This window comes from Cavia porcellus, unplaced genomic scaffold (assembly GCF_034190915.1).
Source record: "Cavia porcellus strain 051 isolate PalLab524CR breed Dunkin Hartley unplaced genomic scaffold, mCavPor4.1 scaffold_27, whole genome shotgun sequence".
Classification (NCBI taxonomy): domain Eukaryota; kingdom Metazoa; phylum Chordata; class Mammalia; order Rodentia; family Caviidae; genus Cavia; species Cavia porcellus.
The window spans coordinates 41,179,245-41,203,160 of record NW_026947510.1 but is presented as its reverse complement, the minus strand read 5'-3'; the positions used below and the strand labels follow the sequence as shown (position 1 = coordinate 41,203,160).

The following is a 23,916-nucleotide window of genomic DNA, read 5'->3' as shown; positions in this document are numbered from 1 at the left end:
AGAAGATGAGACAAGGGACAGAACCAAGGAACACAGCCCACTTGGCAGAACAGGCAAAGATACAACCTCCCAGTATTTCCAGGAGAAAGTCTTGCCATCACCCTGATTGAACCTAGTGAGACTTATTTTTGACTCAGGACTTCCTGAATTTTGTTAAGCCACAAATCTGCAGTAATTTATTATAGCAGCAACAGAAAACTAGTATACAAAGGTCTGTACACATCTACGATCTATTTTTGTTCTTGGTTTTGAGACAAGGCCTATATACCCCGGGCTGGCCTCAAACTTATGGTGCCCCTCCTGCCTCGACCTTCCAGGTGCTGGCTGAGACCACAGGCATGTGCTACCACATCCAGCTCCACGTCCTCTTTTTATTAAATCCAAGTAGAAGAAATCCACCTCGGCTCATTAATTTCATAAATACCAAGCAACTTTGATTTTAGTGTGGTGCATATAAACCTGTTTTATTTAGGGTGAAGTCAAGACTCTGGTTAAGTCTGAGCAAATCTTGACCCACTGACAGTACTGCTACATAGCAAGAATCACGCTTGTGACAAACTGACACTACTAATACCCTGTGAGACCCTACATGGATCACTGACCAGCTTTGCTTGGCTCTCAAATGCTGCTATAGGTTACAGAGCTTTCTGTACAGTTACTGCAAATGCTCAAAAGTGAACCTCATTCTTTGGATGGTTTTTGTTTCTTCTGAGGCAAGCTAACAAAGGTCATCCGAAAGCTTCATTAGCAAAGAGCAAGCAAGTCTACTGCTCTCAAGTTTTTCTAAATAACTTTAATATCCCCACATACTTTAAAAAATAAATTACAGTCTACATTTAATTGATCCAGTTTATTAAAGAGTTAGTAAAAAGAATTTTTTGAATGCTACCCAAACTTTAAAGGATAAGGTAAAATAAAATGACAGACGTTAAACATGACATGCCAGCTTATGCCACCCTCTTAAACTCATATCTACCCGCCCACACACAGAAATGACCACTGTACACTGAGGAGCACTCAAGTCTACAAGACTTGGCGGGGGATGTGGGTAGTCTAGGTATCTGACTGACTTTCTCTTAAAACTATCAAGCATCATTTAAATGACTCACCATTTTAAAATGTAAGTCATACATTTCTAACTAGTGTGGAAGGGCAGAAGGTAAATATAACTCCAGCAAAGGACATGAAAGTTCCAAAAAGTAAGTATAAGCAAACAAATTTCAAAATTAGGAAATGCTTACTAGCATCTATAACCAAGTTGTCCTCTGCTGTGTTGACAATATAGGAAACCTTTTTAAAACAATGTTTACCATAGTCCATAATCAAACTGTCTTTTGCTACAGTTATAACATAGAAAAATTATCTAGCTATTTTCATTTATAAAATTCCAATTCCACATAGTAACTATTTGGTTACTATAATAAAATTCCTATTAGTTTTCCCCAAAGAAAGGAAACACTGTTTCACTTTAGAGGCATTTTATTTTAGACAACTAAAAATAATTGGATGTTCAGAAGCAGTGTACAATGCAAGAGAAATCAAACCATTTGCTTTAATGTATTCCCTCTTCTTTGCAACTAAAGCACAAAAACAAAAAAAAAAAAAGAGAGAAGGCATTCTGCTTTAAGGGAAATGTCAGAAAAATAGGCAAAATATATTTTTGTCCTCCATAATAACAAAAAAAGCTACAAGAAATTTAATTGTAATGACACAAATCGGACGTTGGCTTGCACGTATTCATTAAAAAGACAAGAGGCTGTCGCATTACAAGAGCCGGCTTCCCTGCTCCTCGGGTGCAGAGTTGTCACTCACAGGTTCCAGCAGGTCAGCGGCAGCAGCACAGAGGCCAATTCATATTCCTCATTGTTGACTGCTCGTTGGCATCAAGCAGAGAGTAACTCTGAAGGCGGATGCTGTCCTCTGCTCGCTCCTTTAGTCCTTACGTGATATACTAACTGTGGCACATGCTTGATGCTCAGGCTTTAACTTCAGGAGTCGAAGAATAGATGGAATCTGAATTTTCTGAAGCGATTTCTTCTACAATTAGAAACAAAAGTAAATTAATCAGTGTAATAAGGGAAAGAAGCAAATCTACATTTCCATTTAATGAAAAAATAAAAATGACTTTTTAAGCATACTCTGATGAGGGGAGAGAAACAGCAGCTGCACTTGGCACTGAAAAAGCAATGAGCAAAGAGCTCATTATGTTTCGCACTAATACTTTTACACTGTAATTTAACCAAACATTTTCTCTTTCCAGGTTAGATTTCCACCAACTTCAACTGAACAGTAAATGCTGTATTAAAGCCAGGTCTTTGAAAGAGTGGGCCTTCCTCTTTAGTGGTTCAAATCCTAATAATGATATTTGAATAAAAACATCAACATTTTTGTAAAAATGTACTCATCAAAAAGAGAAAAATTAGAATTACGGTAAACAGCATCCTAACTGTCCCTTAAATCACCATACAAACTTTCTCACGTCACAAGTCTGGTATTTCCTTCAATCACACCCTTATCTTGCCATGTTATTGAAAAAAAAACACACACACACACAAATGCTTACCAATTCTATCACTAGTGACAATTCCATTTCCCCTGTTCTGTTATTATTCCCTTACTGAAAACAGGTGCCCAATTGCCTAGACTATTAATGTCCACTAACTTGGCTATGTCATTCTCTCCCCTGGTCCAATTCTCTCTCCATACCACAGCCAAAGTAATCTTCAAAAACTTCAGTCTAAATTTACTGTTAGTCCTCTGCTTAAGATTTAAAGATTTCTCATTACTGCAGTGTAAAACTCTCCGAGCTTTTTATGGTTTACCTTTGCTAGATACATTTTGCAATTTGCCCTTTTTTGACTAATTTTTTTTTTTTTGGGGGGGGGGGGGTAACCTGGGATCAAACTCACAACCTTGCGCTTGCCAGGCAGGTACTTATGCTACTGAGCTAAACCTCCACCTTGACTGACTTTTTTTGTCTGTTCTGTTTTTTTTAATGGTGCTGGGGATCATACCCTTGGCCTTGTGTATGCAAGACAAGAACTCTACCACTGAGCCACATCCCCAGCCCTGTTTGGTTTTTGAGGCAGGGTCTCACTATGTAATCCAGGCTGTCGAACTCATAGCAATCCCCTGCCTTAGCCTCCCACATGCTGGAACTGCATGTGTGTGCACCACCCAACTCACCTTATTCTTATAACAGGGAGGCAGAGTTATCCCGGTTCCTCATGTGCTGTGTTCCTTTCCACTCCTGAGCCTCAGTTAGTATCTTCGTTCTTTTCCTGTTATGAATTTTTCCATCCTGTCCCTACCACCACTACACCTCCTAACATATCTATTGTTTGTGTACATCCTCAGGTCTCAGTTTAGCTGCTGCTTTTCCAGGAACAATTTCCATTCCCTTTACAATTGTTATAACATGTTTAAATCATTTGCTTACACAGTATCTTAAGTTTAACAAGTTCTATGGGAGTAAACTTTATCATCTCCATACTATCTCAATGCCTATTACTGCACAGTATTAAATATTTAGCTTATAAGTAAGTACATGTAAATATTAAGTTTTTCATTAAATATATTCACACTGAATACATTCCTTTGTCAGTGAGTAAAACTCACAGATCACTTCAATTTTAAGGCCCCCCCAGGATTCTTAGAAAAGTCAGTTATTTGTATTTACCTAGCTCCTCTTCTGCTGTCTCTGGAAAATTGATCTTTGGCTTTGCCAACTCACCACTATCTTCTTCTATGAAAACAAAAGCAATGATGATAGATTTTGTGAATTACTGTATCACAAGTAATTTCATTTAATAAACAAGTAAAAACAAGACTACTGCATCAATACATTATAACTAAACAACTCTTAGTAATTGTGTTCTAAAATAGTTCATCTTCAAAACTCACAGGCTCATACAACTACTCTGGAATCAGTAACTAGTATTTTTTTGTTAAATTAAAAACATGTCTACCTTAAAATAACATTATTCAGATATTGGATACATTTATTTATGAATTCATTATACTGCCTTCTAGCAAATTGTGAATTTAAGTTCATTTCATTTACCAAATGAACTACCAATTTAGTAGATGCAACAAAAAAAACTAAACAAAAGAACACAATACCCAATTTATAATCATGGCTTGTCATTAATTATAATTATATAACTTTCCCAGTACTCAGGAAGCTGAGGTAGAAGGACTGCTGCAAGTTTGAGGCCAGCCTGGGCTACAAAGTGAGTTCAAGGCCAGCCTGAACTGATAGCAAATCCCTGTCTGAAAAAGATAGAAATATGTAATTTCACCTCTACAAGAACACTGAAGCAGAACTGATTAAAAAAAAAAAAAAAAAAAGACACGAAGCCATGCATTTAAATTTGTAACTCAGAATATAAATTCTTACCCGGAAGCACACATTTCCAAAGGCCATAGGTTTTTCCTACCACTGTCTGCCACAGTCTCAGAGTCCCGTCCTCCGAACCACTGGCGTAGAGTTCTCCATCAGGACTGAATCTCACACAATGAATGGGACCAAAGTGTCCTTTGTAGGATTCTGAAAAGCAAGATAAGGGCTATTAGGAAATTTAATATTTAATTACTCGGCTAGGCACTGGTAAATAAAATATACTGTCCATATTACTGGAGAAATGCAAAATCGCTGACTGTACCCAGTCAGTCACCATCACCAGGTGCCACATCAGTGTCTACCATTCTCCCTAAGAGTGCCCCTTTTCAGACCTGTCATGCAATACAGTTTCAGGTTGTCTTTCAAGAAGGAAAACCAGGCTTAATTTTCCATGAAGAGAGAAGAACAGAGGTCAGCAGAAACCCCATAAAATATAATCCCAATAATCATATTCAAAACTGACTGCCTTTTAGACTTAATTCTTTTTATAACTAGAGAGCCACCAGATGGCGCTTTCCACACTCAACTTCTTAATTTTCTCCCAAGCTTTGTAGGGTGTACAGACAGAGATATAGGATCCATAGTGGTCCTTAAATATTTTAATCTACAGAATCTAATGAGACAATGTTCAGAATTGGAGTCTTTTCTAATTTAAGTCACACTTACACTTACAAACCTGTCTCATCTATACTCTAATGCCTTTCCATTTGTTTTTAGAACTCTACTTGCCTAATATTCCTGCTTACCCCATTTGTATCCAACTAGAAAATTAAAAAGTTATGAAAATAAAGGCTAGGACATACCAGCCCTGACCCAGCACTTCTCTAGCAAGCTGGTAATCTGGGTTAATCCCCAGCATGCCAAAACCAAAATGTGAAAGTGCAATATTCACTAACTGTAGCCTCAGATCTTAGGCAAAAATTCAAGTTGGTCGTCTCAAGTTTTGGGGCTTTCCAGCTCTAGTTCTATCATTTTCAAAAAGAATCAAAGGTGACCAAACATTTTAAAACACAATTACGCAACTCAAGTTCCATCAGTTCTTCCCCAAAAGCACAGCAAAAAGTGTCGTTTGTTTTTTGTGTACATTTGCAGCAAATTTATTTCTTAAAATGATAATAAAGCAAGACAGGCACAACAAAAAGTGGCAGCTTACAGATAAAAAAATTATAAAAAGCAGATTTTCTGAACCAAATGCAAGTACATTTGCGAAGTAGGTACTGAAGACCACACATAAGTTTTTGAACCATCTGATAGTATTAACTTTAAATTAATCCTTCAAATTAAGTCTTCCCCAAACAAATCACAAAAATGATAGCAAACTTAAAATTACAATCTCCTAGCATTGCTCAGTGTATGATTTTGACAACTCACCTAATTCTTCTCCACTATTATAATCATACTTATAGAGTTTAAAATCTTCACCACCTGCAACAAGAAATTCTTTCTCAGGATGAAGAGATGCAGAATTGATGGTTGCCGGTGCTTCAAAAGATTTAATTGGGTCCAAGCTGGAAGAAATTAAAGTATGTACAAATGTTAACATTGTACAAATAATAACAAGAGAACAATTACATTTTAAAACTGTTCCTAAATTCTGAAACTCAAAAAACAACTCAATGTTCATTTACTCAAACACAGATAGCAATGTTTAAAACAGTTCAGAAGGGAGCAAACGCAATGCTCCAAGCCTGTAACCCTTGCACTATGGAAGGCAGGAGGAACCAGGGTCTGAGCCCAGCTCAGGCAACTGAACAAGATTCTGTGTCAGATTGGGAATGGTGCTACATGCCTGTAATCCCAGTACTGGGAGGCTGAGGCAGGAGGGCCACTGCCAGTTCAAGGCCAGCCTGAACCACATATTGAGTTCAAGGCCAGTCTGAACTACACAAAGAGATTGTCTCAAAAAACCAAAAATAAAACAAAAAACCATTTCTAGAAATCAGTGTCTTGGCTAACTAAAATAGAATAGGTACTACAGTGCAACTTCTCTCAAAAAATTTCATTGTGTTTTTAAATTTTTTATAAGTACACATTATCTCAGTAAAGAAAAATGTTTTAAAGTAATATAAAGGATTATTTGTATGTTACTCTCAACTGTTGAGGGCTTAAGTTTATACAATAAAAAGCCATAAAATATGAAATATAAAAACAGCCCTTTTTATTACCAGGCAGTAAAATGATAATTAAATTTTAAGCTATAGTTATTTAATAAAAATTAACACGTAAGAATAGTGTCACCTAAAAATGAATTATAGTTTGGATAACCACCCTTTTCCAGTTCAATGTTGAAAAATCATAGACTGTTTCAAACATTACAAAACGTTGTTAATATTTCAGCTCCTAAATGCCTCCCTCCTGTTCCCATCAACGCATACTGCTGAGCACAAAAATTAAAATTAGCCATGATTTTCACTTTCATTAAACGGCAATTTGTAGCTCAAGCACTTGTATAATGAACAGGTTGTATATTCAACCTCTGCTCCCAACAGATTAAGGCTTGAGTAACTGTCTACAGCAGTCAGATCTTAGTTCTGAATGAGCAGTTACTCAGTTGTATGATTCAGTGGCTCTAGGCAAAAGCGTTCTACTATTATCAATGACCTATCTGGATATACCAGCTCCTTTACAATCTTAAGAGTTCCAGATCCATACATTATGGTATAAGTCTATAATAATCCCAGCTAATCAGGAGGCTGAGGCAGGAGGACAGCGGGCTAGAGGCCAGTCTGGGCAATTTAAGTGAGAATCTGTCTCACTTAAATTAAAATAAAAGGGGCCGAGCAGCTCAGCTAGAGTGCTTGGCTAGCCTGCACAAGGCCCTGGGTGCAAGCACTGCAAAAATGAAAACAAAAGCCCATGTCACTCCCTTTTCTTCCTCCCTCCCTTTCAGAGAACCTTGGCTCCACAAGTTCCCATTTTGGATAAATGGTTAGGGCTACAGCCTAACCCAAAATGCAATGTCGCAGAAGTGCTTGGAAATCAGTTTAATATCATGTGTAAATAAGACCTTTAAACTCTTTTTATTCTTTGACCTCATAATCCTACTTAGAGGGCTTCACTGTTCAGGACACAGATATACCTTGACACTCACAGCAGTGCTGAAGTCCAGTAACTAAAACGTAATTAGTACAATGTATAATTCAATACAGCTTGTGAAAGTGTTTTCTGGGAAGTTTCAATGGCTTAGGTTATTTTAAGAAAAAACCAAAATTACATTCAATATGGGCCTAGTAATACAGAAAAAAACGCCATATAGACATATACATGGGTAATAAGGAAAAAGAAAAAAGACTAGCAGAAAATGCAATTATCATGAACATTCTGGAATTCAGCTATAAGGCTGTGGGCACATTTTAAAATTTATCCTCCAAATTTTCTAGAAACATTTATTACACTGCTAAGTCATAGAACTTAAGACTGTTTAAAATTCATTAGGTATGCCCATACTTAGGAATAGAAAAGTCACTATCGCTCATTAAAGTTGAAGTGAAAAGATCACCGTGGTTTTAAGAGTACTATGACATCCAAACTACTTTTGGTTTTTTTTGATAAGAAAAATACAAATTCTTATGGTCATGCATGTCTATAATCCGAGCATTCAGGAGGGAAGGCAGGAAGATTGTTTTAAGACCAGCCTTGGTTACAAAGTGAGCTCAAGACCAGCCTGAACTGCAGTGAGATCTTGTCTCCAAAAGCAAAAGAAAAATACAAATTCAGAACTTTGCTGAATTTTACAAGTGTCTTTACTACCTGGAATTTGATTAATTCCTCTCATTGAAGTGTATCAAGCTCTTAAACATTTTCTTCCATATTAAACAGCACAACTCCCAACTCACCTTCGTTATGGTTTGTTTTGAAGGTGTGGTCTCCAGTGTGCCAATGTTCAGAGATGGGGCTTGGATCACGAGGACTCTAACCTCACCACTGAGAGTCCATTAATGGATTCAGAATATGATGGCATAATTGGCAGGCAGGAGAATCATTAGGAATGGGGCCAAGCTGGAGGAAGAAGACTACTTAAGGCCTGCTCTGGAAGGGTCTATCTTGTCCCTGGCACATTCCTTGCACTTTCTTTGCCTCGTTTCCTACCTCCGGCTGAGGCACTCTGCTATACTGTACGCTCCCTGCCGTGACATTCTGCCTCACCACAGACCTAGTCATAATGCAGGCAAGAAACCACGAACTGAAGCCTCTGAAACTGTGAGCCAGAAATAGTTTTTCTCCTTTGAATTGATTTTTCTCAGGTATTCTATAACAGCAACAAAAAGCTAACACATATGCCCTTCAATTTTTAAAAAAGGTAATAGTCTTTTGTTAAGAAAAAAAAGAAGGGGAAGAGGGGAAAACAATTGAGATGTGTATGTACATGCACCAATTCCCCACCACAAACATATGCAATATATACCACAAACATGTACTTAAAAAAAAAAGGTAAAATTCTTGGACTTACCTTACTGCACTGTGAAAAGCAATAGATCGTCCATAAGTAATAACCAGGATCTCTCCCTCTGGAATATATTCCATGCTACTAACAGACATATTAAAGTTCAGAGATTTCATTTCTGTCATAGTAGCATGATCCCAAAGGCTACAAAAAACAGAAATATGATAATATTTATTCATTTAAGATTGAGAATTCAGTAAATTTTTTTTCAAGGCAGGGTCTCACGATGTAGTTCAGGCTAGTCCTGAACTCACTATGTAGCCCAGGCTGGCCATGAACTCAAGGCAATCCTCTTGCCTCAGCCTCCTGAATGTTGGGATTTCAGGCATGTACCACCATGCCCAGCTAGAACTTATTAAATTCTATCCACAGAAACATCAGTAATAAGAGTAATTCCAATTGTAGTAAAACAGCTTTCACTTCAAATTATAAATTACAAACATAGAAAACTTTTAGATTCCAATTGAATGTCAAAATCTTTGGTAGGTTCTTAGTGAAAGCAACTTCAGTATCTAAATTACTTTCCGAATATCTTAGCAAAACAAAGTTAGCAAGACACATCCTAGTCTCATTAGTTTTAGCATCTTTCTAAATTATTATTAACACTATTTTTGCCAATCCATTGGCTGCTATGTATCTTTACACAGAGAAATAGATCAAGGATAGGCACACAGCATTACATGTAGAATTTTATGGGCTTCACGAACCGTTAGCCAATGTACCCACAAACCGAACTTAAGAATACCTGTCATAAAGTATCAGTTTTAAGTTTCTTCTGAATTCTACCCTGTCTACACATTATTTACTCCAAATAAACATGGGCCACATGCAATTTAAACTTTAATGTCACAGATTTTTGTACAAAATTATTATAAAGTACATTTAAAACATTGTAAGGTAAAATATTTTTCAAAACTAAATTAGAAAGACATTACTTACCGAACAGTTTTATCATCAGCTGAAAGAATCTGTTTATCCTCACTGCACCACAGAGCCTTTTTAATACCCGAAGTGTGACCACTGATTTCTTTAGGTTCTTAAAATGAAATAATTTAAAATATATTTAGTATTTAAGTTTTTAAACTGAAACATGGAACGATTTAAATATATTTTTAAAAGTATATTTTAAATTGAACTGCAACCCTTTTTTTTCTTTTTTGGAGACGGGGTCTTACCATGTGAACTGGCTGGCTTTCAATTCACTATGTAGCCCAGCCTGGCCTCAATCTTGTGGTAAGCCTCCTGCCTCAGCCTCTACAGTATATGCATCAACATGCTGAGTTAGACTGCAACTTTTTATGTCCTGGCACAATTCAAACAATGATCACTGAACACAATGTTTCCCTACTTTGGAACAAAACTTCATCTGCATACCAGGCCCTCAGGAATGATGATCTTGGTTAAAATGTAGCTGAGTATACCACTCATTCCCTCAAGGCTAAGTTTTCTACACAACTGATAACACTCAAAAGCATTACACCACAGTATAGTAACAATTAAAACAACCAATGTGGAATGGCTAATAGGAAAAAAAAAAAAAAAACACGGGAAAGTAGGAACTGCAGGAGAAAAAATAAACACACACACACAATCTCAGAGAGGAAAGCATCAATGACAATAACAAAAAAAGCAATGGTGAGGAGGCTGTCTCTATAGAAGACTGTCTTCAAGATTTCCAAAAAAAGTCCTCATTATCACCTCTGGGCAAATGCAGAGACTAAAGACAATGGCATTACACACTACTTAGACTTATGGCATTTTACATAGTTTTTAAAAAACTATACCGTATTACGCCTATTAGCTATAAACAAAATGAGAACTGTGTTTAAAATATATTAAAATAGGGATGGGGATATGGCTTACCAGTAAAGCACTTGTCTACCATGTGTGATCTCCAACCCCAGGAAGTTAAAAAAAAGATGATAATATGGTTTAGATTTAAAGTGTTCCCCAAAAGTCTCTTGTGTTTAGAGGTAGAGGCAGGTCAGAAGAGGTGGGTCAAAGGAGATTTTTCTGGAAGTGCATATTCTTGTCTTTGGCTCATTTCTCCTTCTCCCTCTACTTCCTGGCTACCACAGCGTGAGCAGTTTCCCCCACCATGCCCCATGACAATGCCATTTCTGCCTTAAAGCCAGCCAGCTGTGGACTGAACCAACCTAACTGTAAGCCAAATAAACCTCTTCTCCTTTATGCTGTGGATTGTCTGGTATTTTGCCCTGGCAATGGGAAAGGGACTAAGACATAGAACACAACAACACAAGATAAAATGGTCAGTGCATATGTATAGGCAACTTGTTCATAAAAAAAAATGGATGAAAACAGTACTGAAGAGCATTTAAATCTCGTCGGTAATTTTAACCATCATATGAATACAACAGAATCATTTTTCCTATTAAACTGGCAAAACTTCAGTTGCCAGTGTTCACCAGCAGAAAGTAGGTACAGAAATGAACCCTATAGGGCCAAGGTTTTAGCTTAGCAGCATAAGCGCCAGCCCTGGCAAGTACAAGGTCATGAGTTCAATCCCTGGTACCAAAAGAAAAAACAAACAGTGCTTAGAAATACTTATACTTTGTAAAAATGGATTTGAGCACTATCAGTAACATCTAATAAGTCCATTGCTTCATTCCTGTTGCAGTGCATAGAAGACGTTATAGTTTGTGTTTGGATGGGCCCCCAAAACCTCATGTAGTCATGGGGGTAAGCTTCTAGACTTTGTGATTGGTTCATAGTCTAATGCTGGGATTGAGTGAATGTTATACCCATCCTAAGGTGGGTGTGACCTACAAACAATGTCAGGGACAGAAAGAGTCTTCTCTTTGCACTCCTCCCTTTTTGCTCTTGTTGCTTTTGATATCTGCTACTGCCATGAACTGTTGCCCCTCTGCCACACCACCCCGCCTCAGAGCTAGCTGACAATGAAATGAAACCTCCACAAATTGTGAGCTAAGTAAACCTTACCTTCCTTAATTTTGAGTATCAAGTATTTTGGTCTCAGCAATGACAGAAAAGTAATCAACACAAAGGATAAATGATTACTTGGAGCTAAGACTTAATTTGGTCACCCAGAGGTCCACAGAAGCTATCTCAACAAAGTGCCCAGCATTAGGGAGACTCCCAGGAGAAAAAAGTCCTGAACCTGAGATGCTCTAGCTTTTCTTTAGAGTATTAATGTAAGAGAAGGAGCAGAACAGCAGTTTAGACAAGGAGCTGCCTCAAGGCTAGGCAGTTTTTCTTGGGGGCAAAGAAAGGACAGTGGTCAGATACAATATGTTTCGCTAATTTAAATTTCTTGTTATTTAACCATTCACTCCTTAGAGTCTATGTGCTTATGCCTTGCAGTTTAATCATTCATTCCTTGGCCAAATTTTCCCACACTACTTTTGCTTATTACCCTAAAGAAACCACTGCGAAAACAGTGTCAGCTGTAAGAATGTCTACCATAGTATTGGCTTTAACATTAAAAATAGCCCAAACAAGGCCAGGGATTTAGCTCAGCAGTGTAAGCGCCTGTCTGGCAAGTGTGAGGTTGTAACTTCGATCCCCAGTACCCCCATCCCCCCAAAAAACCCAAACAGGCCTTAATAAGAAACTGGTTAATTCACTTATGCATACTGATAGAGAACAATAGTTATTAAAGAGTTTATAGGAAAAAGTATCATTGCAGATTTTTTTAAAAAAGATTTAAATAGCTAATACATTCACATAGTTTAAAAATCTAAACATTTTGTAAGATGTGGTGGCTTATGCCCATAATTCTAGCATCTAGGAGGCTGAGGCAGGAGGTTCACCTTGAGTTCAAAACCTGCCTAAACACTTTAACATGCACACATATAATCCTCACCATCTTCACCTTCTACAGCCATCATTCTACAAATTACCAAGAGGTAGTTCCACTACTTAAGTGTCACAAACCCTACCATAATACATTCTTAAATTCTAAGAAGGATACATGAGAGTAACATAGTAAATAAGCAGTATTAAAATAGCTACTTACTCAGAAAAAGAGGAATGTAAATAAAAAATAACATTATTAACAGTGATTAATACTGTATGATTATGTTTTAATTTTCTTCATTGTGACTATTTCTTTCCCAAACTTTAATCAGCTGAAGTTATTTAAAATTAAAACCACAAACCAATGCACACATTACATTTACCTGCTTCAGGTTTGTTTAAGTCGTAGATGCGCAGCAGTTTATCTTGTCCTCCAGTTAACAAGTAATTGCTATCCTAGAAACATAAACATAAAAAAAAAGTTAAATTAGTCACTTTAATAGTTAACTTTTCTTTGAAACTTCTTCAATATCTAGTAATAGCCAATCATAGCTACAAACATCACAGAGAAGCAGCTGATAATAAACTACCTCTGAGAAGACACTGTGGGAACTGCTGCCTTCTCAGAACTGCCCAGTCCTTTTAGCATCCCAGTTTAACTGTGTCACACTGCCCCACCTACCACACCAGTTCTCATTCTGCCTTGATTCTCCCCTTTCCTCCCACAAAGCACTTCACTGATGATCCCAAATTTCTCTTCTCCTTTATGAGAATATTATGTGACATTTTGAGATGTTTGCTGTGATTGGTGGAGGACTGAGAAAAAAGTTCAAAGTACTGAAAAACCTCACAGAATTAACTAGAAAAAAACAAAATTTGCACAGTTTGATACACAACCTAATAAACAGGAACCAAGACACACCAAATAGTCCACAAAAAAACAAACCATCAAATAGTACTGTACAGTAACAGCAACTTATCTCAAGTAAGTTTCATTTTCCTTTGTGTGCATTGTTGGAAATTGACCCTTTCACATTTGAGGTGAGAATCTACCACTGAAACATCTACCACCCCAACTTCAATTTTTTATACCTGTGTGAAATCCACAGTCTTGACAATGTGTTTGTGAGCCAAGGTCATCAACTCATCTCCTGAGACAGCATCCCACACTTTGCTGAAAGTGAAAAAACAAACATGTTATACAACATTAGTATGTTAGAAGTATGAATGTAATGGCAGTTTGATTAGCAAGTAAATTAGGTATGTGAACTTTTAAAAATTGAATTATAAGTTTCCTTTGTTAGTAGCCCTTATAAAGCCTTATTAACCTAACTTTCTTTGATCCTGAAAAAGATCTGAAGGATTTTAAATATACTGATTCAATCAACCCATTCCATTTTATTTATTTTGTTGTAGTGCAGATTAACAGAGCTTCTATACTGAGCTACGCCCTCAGCACTAATATATATATATATATGTATATTTATATATATATATTTTTTTGAGACTAAGTCACTAAATTGCCCAGGCTGTCTTAGCATCAAAAAGTGCTGGATTACAAGCATGCACCATTATGCTTGGTTCTATTTTAAACTATGATCTACTCACATGAGTATGTAAAATAAAACCAAAGCAACAAGAAATTCTTTAAAAATTTACCAACAATTAAAGATTTTGACGATTAAATAAAATTTTAAGTTAGTACAAAAAAATTCTCCCAATTTCTTCCTCAAGGCTGATGGTTAGATTTCAAATGCTAGTTCAATTAACTTCCCATAATATATCAAGTTTCAATTAAGCAATGCTAAATTGAGGCTATGAATCTAAATTTGTTTTCACTAACTCTACCCCAAAGTACATCCTGACAGTTGTGTCTACACAAATATATGTGTGTATGTCAAAGGAGTAATAGTTGAGCCATTACTTGTATTTGAAGGGGTTCCCCAAATAAAACAGGTAAAAATGAAGGAATTTAAACATCTTAATTTTAGGTCATAAGTGATCAGTCAAAAATACACCAGAAAACTCAAGATACATGGCAACAAAGTATTTAAAATGTTCCATAGAAGCCAGGCACCATCATGCATACCTATAATCCTAGATACAGTTCAAAAGTAGTCTTCACTACCCCCACAAAGGCCCAGAAATATAGTTCAGTAGAACACTACTGGGTTCGAGCCTCAATAGCACAGAAAAACCAAACCAAAAAAACAAACTCTATACAAGGTTCCACTGTAATGTAACTGACATCCACTGTAATGTAATTAGCATGTATTTTTGGGAACAAAATGGGCCCTGGCACAAAGGCAGGAGAAAAAAAGCAGAGAAAAAACAAAGGGCTATGTTTTAATTATTCAGTATACACACCAGAAAGAAACCAAACATTGTATCAATCTAGACTCAGTGTTATAGCACATAAATAGGGAGTGAAAAATTAATCCCAAGAAAGTTCCCATAGTTTAACAGAGCTTAAACTGAGGAGAAACATATGTACTAAATAGCACATTTAATAAATGTAATTTAAAAACAACTACATATGACTATAAAGGCACTGTGAATTATGTAAAAAAATTCAGAAAATCCAAGATACAGAGCTAGCAGTCTTAAAGAGCAAGTAGAAATATACCAGGAGAAAAAGCGTATTCTAGAAAAGCATTAAATGACCAAGAAATATGACAGACCGTGTAACTGAGAAGACTTTGCAAATTATATATACCGTACTTGTGTCTTAAGAATGCCCAAAAAATATGTTGAGAGAAATAATGTCAAGCAGAGTAATATTACTAAACTCCCAAGTGTTCGTTTCTCCTGTTCTGCTGAAGAAAACTATTTTATTCAGTCTCCTGTTCCAATCGAACTCTGGCCTTATGCTTCTTTCCCACAAACTAGTTTTGTATTATTTTCTGAATTTAGCCACACCGGATTATAAAATAGTCCTCATACGAGCCATACATTTTGTTCCAGGCTCTGTGTACTCGTTTGTATTGTTTCTTAAGTCTGCATTTTACATTCACAACTACCAAAATTCCTCTGCTCAGAAGTCATCGAACGTTCTCCTTCCATTAAATCCTCTATCTTCACCTCCAGGAGCAACCACTGCTCTTTGCTACAAAACTCAGCTTACCTAGATTACTGAGCTTATATTCACTTTTCAATTTTTGTTTATTATGTTTTCAAAAAAGCCTCACACTTGGAAGGCAATTGGATCACGACTACCCAGTATTTATTGGTGGATTCACAGAGCTCAGTGGGTTCACCCAAAGTGCTACAGGGAGCAGGGATATTGTGGGGTGGGGGAGAATTGGGGTATAACCTGGAAGGGTATTCTTGATCCTAACACCTCCCCGCTTCTCTACTCTTGGCTGTCACAGGGTGAGCAGCTGTCCTCTGCCAGGCCCTTCCACAATACCGTTTTCTGCCTTGGTGCCATCTGACTTTGGAACGAACCTACTGCACACTGACCCAAATAAACCTGACCTCCTTTACGTTGTGGGTGTTGGGTATTTTGCCCGTGACAGGAAAGTGACTATGACACATATATTTATTCTTAACTATACAGACATGGTTGACTTCAAATAGATTAGGGTGACACAATTATCAAAAGTAAGGAAAACATCAACTGGACCTGAAATTTCTATCCCAGTTATTCACGTAAGTCTCAAGAGAATTCAGGTAATATTCTTTGAAATAAGCTTCCAACATCTTAAAATCTTGCTAGATCATGTGCATTCACAGGTGAGGAAAGAGAACTGAAACGACCAGAACAGTCCCGACCAGAGAGCCAGGCACATGGACAGTTTTTTCTGCTCTTTAGAAATCCTTACTACTAGTGAGGCATGGCATTGTCTGACAGATCATGTTCTAGTCACTCATACTAACTGACACAATTCCGTTTTTCACACATTTTTCAGCACAGAGTTCTAAAACGAATCTGGAATGAAAGAAATATTTTCTAGGCCAGGCGTGGTGCCTTGCCTGCCCAGCACTCAGGAGGCTGAGGCAGGAGGACTGTTGCAAATTCGAGACCAGCCTGGGCTACAAAGTGAGCTCAAGGCCAGCATGAACTGCATAAAGAGACCCTGTCTCAAAAGGACAAAAATTTTCTAGTTTTTTATTCAATCTCCTCACAATACACTGACATAACCACCTGGCTATAGTACTCAAATCAAGATGAAAAGCATTATTAACAGCAAATCCTACAGCACTAACTTAGGAAGTACTTGTCATCTCCCAAAGCCACTGATAACTCCCATCTCAGTTTCTTGCATGTAATAATCAACACTGTGTGTTCAATATTCTTCGTAACTCAAGACTGAGTCAACCATATGTAATTCTCAAAAGGTATTGCTTAACTTAAAAGTTTTAGCAATACAAAATATTTTAAAGGAAAAAAAGGCCCAATTACTGAAGTATGTTCATCAAGTAGCTAATACCATTGGTTTATAAAAAATCTTATCCAGAGAAAAATCAGAACTTTCTATTTCAGATTTTCTACTGGCTTTTACAAAAAATGGTGGCTTGTTTGACTCCTAGTATGTGCAAGCAGACGTACACACACATACTCAACACATATACAAAGCTATTGCTGAGGCAAAAGGGTCATAAGTTTGTGCCCAACTTGGACAAGTCAACAACTTAAGTGAGACTAACTCACTGAAAAAGGGCTGGGATGTAGTCCATTGAACAGGCACTGGGTTCAATACCCAGTACAACAGAAAGACAAAAGATCCAGTGCCACAGTCTATTTTCCATTGCTATGATAATCTGAGGGCAAGTGCCATACTGGGATCTAGAATGTTCCCCAAAGGTCCATGCATGAAAGGCCTCGATAATACTGGGAGGAGCTTGGCAATTTGGGGAGGAGATACACACTAAGAGACAGCGCCTAATGGTGGAGGAGTCTTCAGGTCACTGAGGGCTTCCCTGGAAGGAGAATGGGACCCTGGTCTCTTCCTCTTTACTTCATTTGCCTTCTGGTCATGAGGTGAGGCTCACTGTGCCACCATGTGCTCCTACTATGAGGTGTTGCCACAGCCCAAAGCAATAAGGCCACTGAAACCTCTAAGACAAAAGCTAAAAAAAGATCTCTCTAGAAGTTCACCATCTCAGTTATTTGTTAGTGATGGGAAGCTGACTAACACACTGGGTAATTTATAAAGGAAAAGGGTTTGCTCTAGCTCTTGTTTCTGGAAGTCCAAGAGCGCACAGCCATATGTACATGCTTCGGATGAGGGCCTTGTACTGCGCTGTGTCACGGCAGAGAAGAGCAAGTGGATACACGAGGAAGAAACACAAGGGAGGTGCCAGGCTTGTTTAGTGCAATCCACTCTCACTGAGAACTAATCTAGTCTCTTGAGAAAAACATTAACACACTCAGGAAAGCAGCACCACCGGGATCTAATTACCTCTTAAATGTCCAAATACCTCTAAACACCATGACACTGGAGACTGAGTCTCAACTGAAATTTGGTGGCACAAATTGCAGTAATTATCTACAGATTTCTGGGTTCAACTCCAGATTTAGTGAAGCTCTCTCTAGAGCAGAGGACATTAATCTACTCTGGAAGTCTACACAGATGAATCTGCTAGAGGAGGAAAAGATACACAGAAGAGGATCACACAAATCTGTGTGTCAGTTTTCTAAACATTCTATTTTTTAGAATAATACTGGTATGAGTCTATTGATGATTACATTATCCCTGAAACACTGTCCTCTTTATCTTATTCAAAAAGCTTATGCTGATCTTACTTATGTGATGCTCTTCTGTATATCTCTTTTCCACTCTATTACCACAACTGAATTAACCTTAACTGAGAGGAAAAACTATAACAAAGTCCCGAGGCCACGAAGACATAAAATGATAGACTAAATGCTCATACACCTTTTGCCTCCAGTGTTTATGCTCTTAATACCACTTACAAACATTAAGACTTGAAATGTTTAAGAAAATCACAAAAACAGTATTCATGTGCATGTCCTCAAAGTTGTAATTTTATTTAGTTAGCTCTCCTAAGTGACCTTCACAAAGATAACCGTTAACTAGCAGCAAGTTAAAATCTGGACTACTTTCAAGAATTCTGATAAGTATTTAAAGTGTCACATTTCTTTACTCTTTTCTCTCCATTTCAAAGTAATTATCACATGACCAGTGATTCCCATCTACTGCTCTGTATTTCTGAGGGGTGGCAATTCCATTTGGTCAATTATACAACAGTCTTCTCATGAACTTTACCAAGGCATAAGCATCCTTTTTAACAAGCTCTGAAAAAGTATCTGAAAAAAACATCAAAAAGATGGTACCAAGGCATTTTGCTTACGTAATTAACCCTGGTAAGGCAAGGTAACAGTATCATTGAAGTAAACAATCCAAAACTGCAATCCAAAAGCTCTTTCAATGCTATTGTTTGTAAACACTAAATTATAGTGTCTACACTTATGATTTAATTACTTAACTTAAAATATCTCTTTATTAGCATATCACTACCCAACTGAGAATTACCAAAATGAAATATTAAAAATCTGTTTACTAAATATCTGAAATCTTCAACTGGGTTTAATGTTAATTCAATTTTCTACATTCATTATTTGAAAGCAGTAAGATTATCGATGATCTTCTTACTGAAATGGATGAAAAACTTGGAGGCAGCAAAGCCAAAAAAAAAAGCTATACTTACAGCAATCATCAATCAGATAGATGTTCCAAAAGCAAAATCAGGGTCTATAATTCATCCATCCTTTGTCCCTGTGCTTGTCTGCCTGCCTGCTTTCCTTCAGCTTTTGATTTTTTTCTTTTTTTTTTTTGAGACTATGTAACCCAGGATGACCTTGACCTCAAACTCATAGTGATCTTCCTGCATCATTTTCTCAGGTGCTGAGATTACAGTGTGTAATCATGCCCAGCTAGAAAAATTTTTCAAGTTATATATTTTTGACATATTAACTCGGGACTGGAATAAGGTTACAAAACATGTACACCAACCTTTAAATAACACTTAAAAAACTTAGTATCATAAAAATGTCAAAAGTTTTAACAGTATTGTATGTCCACAGAGGGAAAGAACATCTTAATATTCCAGCATTCTATAAGTCTGCCATGTCTGAGAATTCCTTTTCCTTCCTACTTTTGTCTCCCATAATTAACAGTCAAAGGAATATATTGTCATCAGCGCTTGTGCTGACATTTACAACAACTTCTGGGCTGAGAATATTCACCTACAAGGACATAACGTAAAACCAAGTAGCTCATATTGTAGCAGAATTATGTAATATCAGAACTGTGCAGAACACAAAGCCTTTCAATAGTAACACATAACAGCAATTTATTCTTTGAAGGCACACAAAAAACTTCAAGGGTTTAGACAGACACTTGTAACGTTTCTTACTGACCTTTTTTCACTATCTCCAATTTAATCCCATATTAGCATCACTACTACTTCTACTGAAAAAGTTCTAAATTTATTTTTAAATTTACATATAACATAATTCACTGGGATAATATATAGGTCTGAGTTCTAACAAGTGCATAAACTTGAACCAACTAGAGCTAGTTTTTTCTTTTTACACTAAACTTGGTGTGCTGAATTTGGTTCAAACAAAAATAACAACATATTTACAATTACTCCTTAGGGTATAATTTGGTTTATAAAACAATTAACACCCAGATGTAGAGGCCTACACCTGTAATCCCAGCACTTTAGAGGCTGAGGCAGGAGATCTTTGTAGAGTTTGAGACCAGCCTGGATTACACAGTGAGACAGTGTCTCAAGGAAAAAAAAAAGAACTTTTACTTTCTAGGCTATTAAGTCTAAGTATCCACAATAATTCTGGACATTTCCTTTACTAGTATTAACAATGAAATGTTTCCAAACACTGATAGAAACTAGAGAAACATTAAAATTATACAAAATCTGCTATGTGCCCAGAAGGGGGGAAAAGGTCATTTGCAAGTCAGTTTAATAATATATACAGGGGCTGGGGATTTAGCTCAGCAGCATAAGCACCTGCCTCGCAAGCAGGCAGTCATGAGTTCGATCCCTGGTACCAATAAAAAGGAAAAAGACACACACACACACACACACACACACACACACACAAAAATATATATATATATATATGTGTGTACAAATCAGAGCCTGAACACTGCTGGCCTCAGAAAGTGTATCACTAGACTAAGATTACAGTGTACAGTGCCAGATGATGCTGATGAACCAGGATGAGGCCAATAAACAACTAGAATCTGGCTGTCCAGTCACTCACTCACTTTACGGTATGGTATCACTTAGAAAAAATTTGAGAAGAAACAACACTGGCAAGGGGACTCCATCTCCAGACCAACTAAACCAAGAGTATCTGAGACACAGGCATTTGAATATTTTAAAAGTTCCAGATGATGTTCATGTACACCCATAGGTCATGATTACTAAAATGGCAATGGAAAGACAAGATGATCATGGAGAAGTAACATGATCAGATTTGTTTTTAGGAAGACAACTGGCAGCAGTATGAAATATGAACAGAAGGGAAAGAACTTAGTGGTGGCCAGGTAAAAATGACTACTGGCCAGGCAATCCCAACACTCAGGAGGCTGAAGGAGGGGAACTGCCAGCCTAAACTACACAGCCGGATACTGAAAAACAAAAACAAAAACAAAAAAACGATCCTGTAGGAACACAATAGCAGACACATGACAGACACTTTGAAGTCAGCAGATATTTTACAGATAGAATTAAAAATGAAAACAAGGGAGCCAGGGATGTAGCTACAGCACCTGCCTGGCAAGCATGAGGTCCTGAGTTCAATTCCCAGCACTCCCCCCCCCCCAGCCCCACCCCAAAAAGAAAAGAAAACAAGGCAGACATAATGAATATAAACAATAACTTATGTTTCAATCTTTTAAAATTCAGGAAATAACCAGGAATGGCGTATGCCTGTAATCCCAGCACTCAAGAAGGTGAGGTGAAAGGGATTGCTGTGAGTTCAAGGTTGGCCTGAGTTACAAAGTGAGCTCAAGGCTAGCCTGAACTGTGTGGCAAGACCCTGTCTCAAAAAAGATTAAAAAAGAAAATCTAAAATAACAACAAAAAACTGAGGAACTAAAGAGTAGTTAAATTTGGGCAGTTTTAAATGTCTAAAGCAACTTAATAAAAATTAAGAAATAAAGTCAGTTAATAAAAACTGAGTCATATACATAATCAAGTAACAATCAAATACAGAGCAGTAGAGCAGTATATGTAAAAGAAATTACCAACATTTGTGGAGTGGCTGGTAAGAATGCAGATTTCTGGGTTGTAAGCATAAAGATTGTCATTTAAGCCTCTGAATTTTTTGGTCACTTGGGTGCTGGGGATTGAACCTAAGGGTGTCAGGAGTGCAAGGCAAGTACACCACTGAGCTACATCCCCAGCCTTCTGTATTTTAAGTAGGTTCACCCCTAAATTGACCAGGCTGCCTTCAACCTGCCTTCTGCCTCAGCTTCCAGAGTGACTGGGATTAACTGATGTGCTGGCACACTCAGCAGCCTCTCAAATTTGTGACAATCACTGAAAACAAAGCAGCACATTGAACCAGGATGGAATTTTAGTGAGATCAAATAGCATGTGGTAGCTACTGAGTTAGAATTCTGTGAGGTTAAACATTTGAATTATTTCAGGGTACACTCCAGAGAACAAAGCCGGTTCACTTACGCTGTGAAATCTGCAGCGGCGGTAGCTGCTCTGGTGGCATCCTTATTTAGTGTTGCGCCCCAAACAGCACCTTTATGACCCAAAAACGTTCCAATCCAATCTCCTGTATCTCCCTGGCGTAACATGGGTTTTCCATCTAGAAATATTTAAGGAGACAACGATTTAGACGTTTATTACTTTAAATCTAGGATCCAAACACAAAATGACTATGTATGAGTGCAAATCAGCAAACCGTTTTTGTAGTTTAAACTGTTCCCACTCAAGGGAATCATGCAAATTCATGCAGTGGAATATGCAAAAACAAATGAACTTAAGAGCTGACGCGGTCGTTCTCTCTAGGAAGCACCCGTGATTCGGTGGAAATGCTGATCTGCGTCAAAAACAATCTAAATGTGAGTCTTTATTACTCATTTGAAAATGAGGCTCATATTACAAAGGAATACTGGATAAGAACGATTGTCTTTGTAAAGCATCGCTCTGCCTGACCTAATTTTTTCCTTTCCCTAAATCCTTGAAAGATAGTTACAATGACGAAAAAGGTGCAGCTCCGCTTCCCGAAAAGCCAATAAAAACGAGGACAGGCCTTGGTCGGGGTAATATAGTATTCATCCTCATTAGTCAGAAAAGGTCGTCCGGCGGCTCCAGATACGTATTCCCAATCCGAGCAGGGCTGGCCTTCGCCTAAGACCCGCACCACCCCTCACACATGGGGAGCCCCCACCCCATCTCCTTCCCTACCCCGACTCCGACCCCGCCGTCAGACACCGGATCAGCGGCCTGGCTCACCTTTGCAAGCACTGATTAAGAAATACCCATAGGGCGTGATGCCACTGAAGGCCAAATCGACCACGGGGCGCGTGTGGCCGGAGCAGGTGAGCGGCGTCTGCCTCATTGCCATGGCGGCTGCGGCGGCGGCGGGGATCGGGCTGAGGAGCGGAGGGTCGTCGTCGTCCTTTCTCTCCGCTGCAGCGCCACCGGCTCCACAGCCACCCCCTTACACTCCGCCCTTACACTGGGGCTGGGCCGGGCAACAGAAACCGAGGCCCAATCCGGTGGCACCAAGGTCCGAGGGGTTAGGAAGGGGCCAAGGAGTCAGCCACCGCCGGGCGACAGCCGCCAAGGAAGGGAAAGGGAGGGAGGGAGGAGGAAAGTAGGGGAGGGGAAGAAACGGACAACCGGCCCAGCCACGATCCACACCGTCCACAGCGGCATCGACCGGAAGTGACGACACAAATGACGCAAGGCGTCCGCCGGAAGTGACGACCTGACGGGAAGGCGGGTTCCCCCCCGCGAGAGATTTGATGAAGGAGCTGGAACTGGAACGCGCGCGCGTTTTCGGCGCTCGTCGGGCACGTGACGCTGGCGCGGAGCAGACCTTGTTTGGCGCTGGAAGAGGCGTTGGGCTGTGGAGCGTCGACTGTGCTCCCGAGCTCCGGAGTTAGGACGCCTCTCTTGGGTCGGAGTTGGCGGAGTGCAAAAGCCATTCCCGTGCCCACGAGTCGTCGGTTTGTACGCCTGGTGAGCGCGCGGAGTAGCAATTCTGGGCCTGCGAACCTCCGTCTGCACGGACTCTGCAGCCGTCCCTAGAGGCGGTTCAAACCAGCAAAAG

At 38.5% G+C, this 23,916-nt stretch overlaps 1 protein-coding gene across 1 annotated transcript; it reads right to left on the bottom strand.

Moving 5' to 3' along the window:
- Positions 1-835: 835 nt before the first annotated feature.
- Strap (serine/threonine kinase receptor associated protein) lies at positions 836-23,518 on the bottom strand. Its single transcript, XM_003470437.5, has 10 exons — positions 23,094-23,518; positions 22,308-22,443; positions 13,716-13,797; positions 13,007-13,079; positions 9,786-9,882; positions 8,853-8,990; positions 5,774-5,910; positions 4,400-4,549; positions 3,680-3,745; positions 836-2,037 (listed from the first exon to the last, which is right to left on the bottom strand). The coding sequence occupies exons 1-10, from the start codon at positions 23,203-23,205 to the stop codon at positions 1,976-1,978; spliced, it is 1,053 nt and encodes a 350-aa protein (XP_003470485.1). The 5' UTR covers positions 23,206-23,518; the 3' UTR covers positions 836-1,975.
- Between the last annotated feature and the right edge of the window lie 398 nt (positions 23,519-23,916).

Coding starts and splice junctions, on each gene's coding strand:
- Strap (XM_003470437.5), bottom strand. CDS start 23,205: ATGGCAATGAGGCAGACGCCGCTCACCTGCTCCGGCCACACGCGCCCC. Junction 8,991..9,785: donor GCTGATGATAAAACTGTTCG/GTAAGTAATGTC, acceptor TGTTTTTTGTAG/CCTTTGGGATCATGCTACTA. Junction 4,550..5,773: donor TAATAGTGGAGAAGAATTAG/GTGAGTTGTCAA, acceptor CTTGCTTTTCAG/AATCCTACAAAGGACACTTT.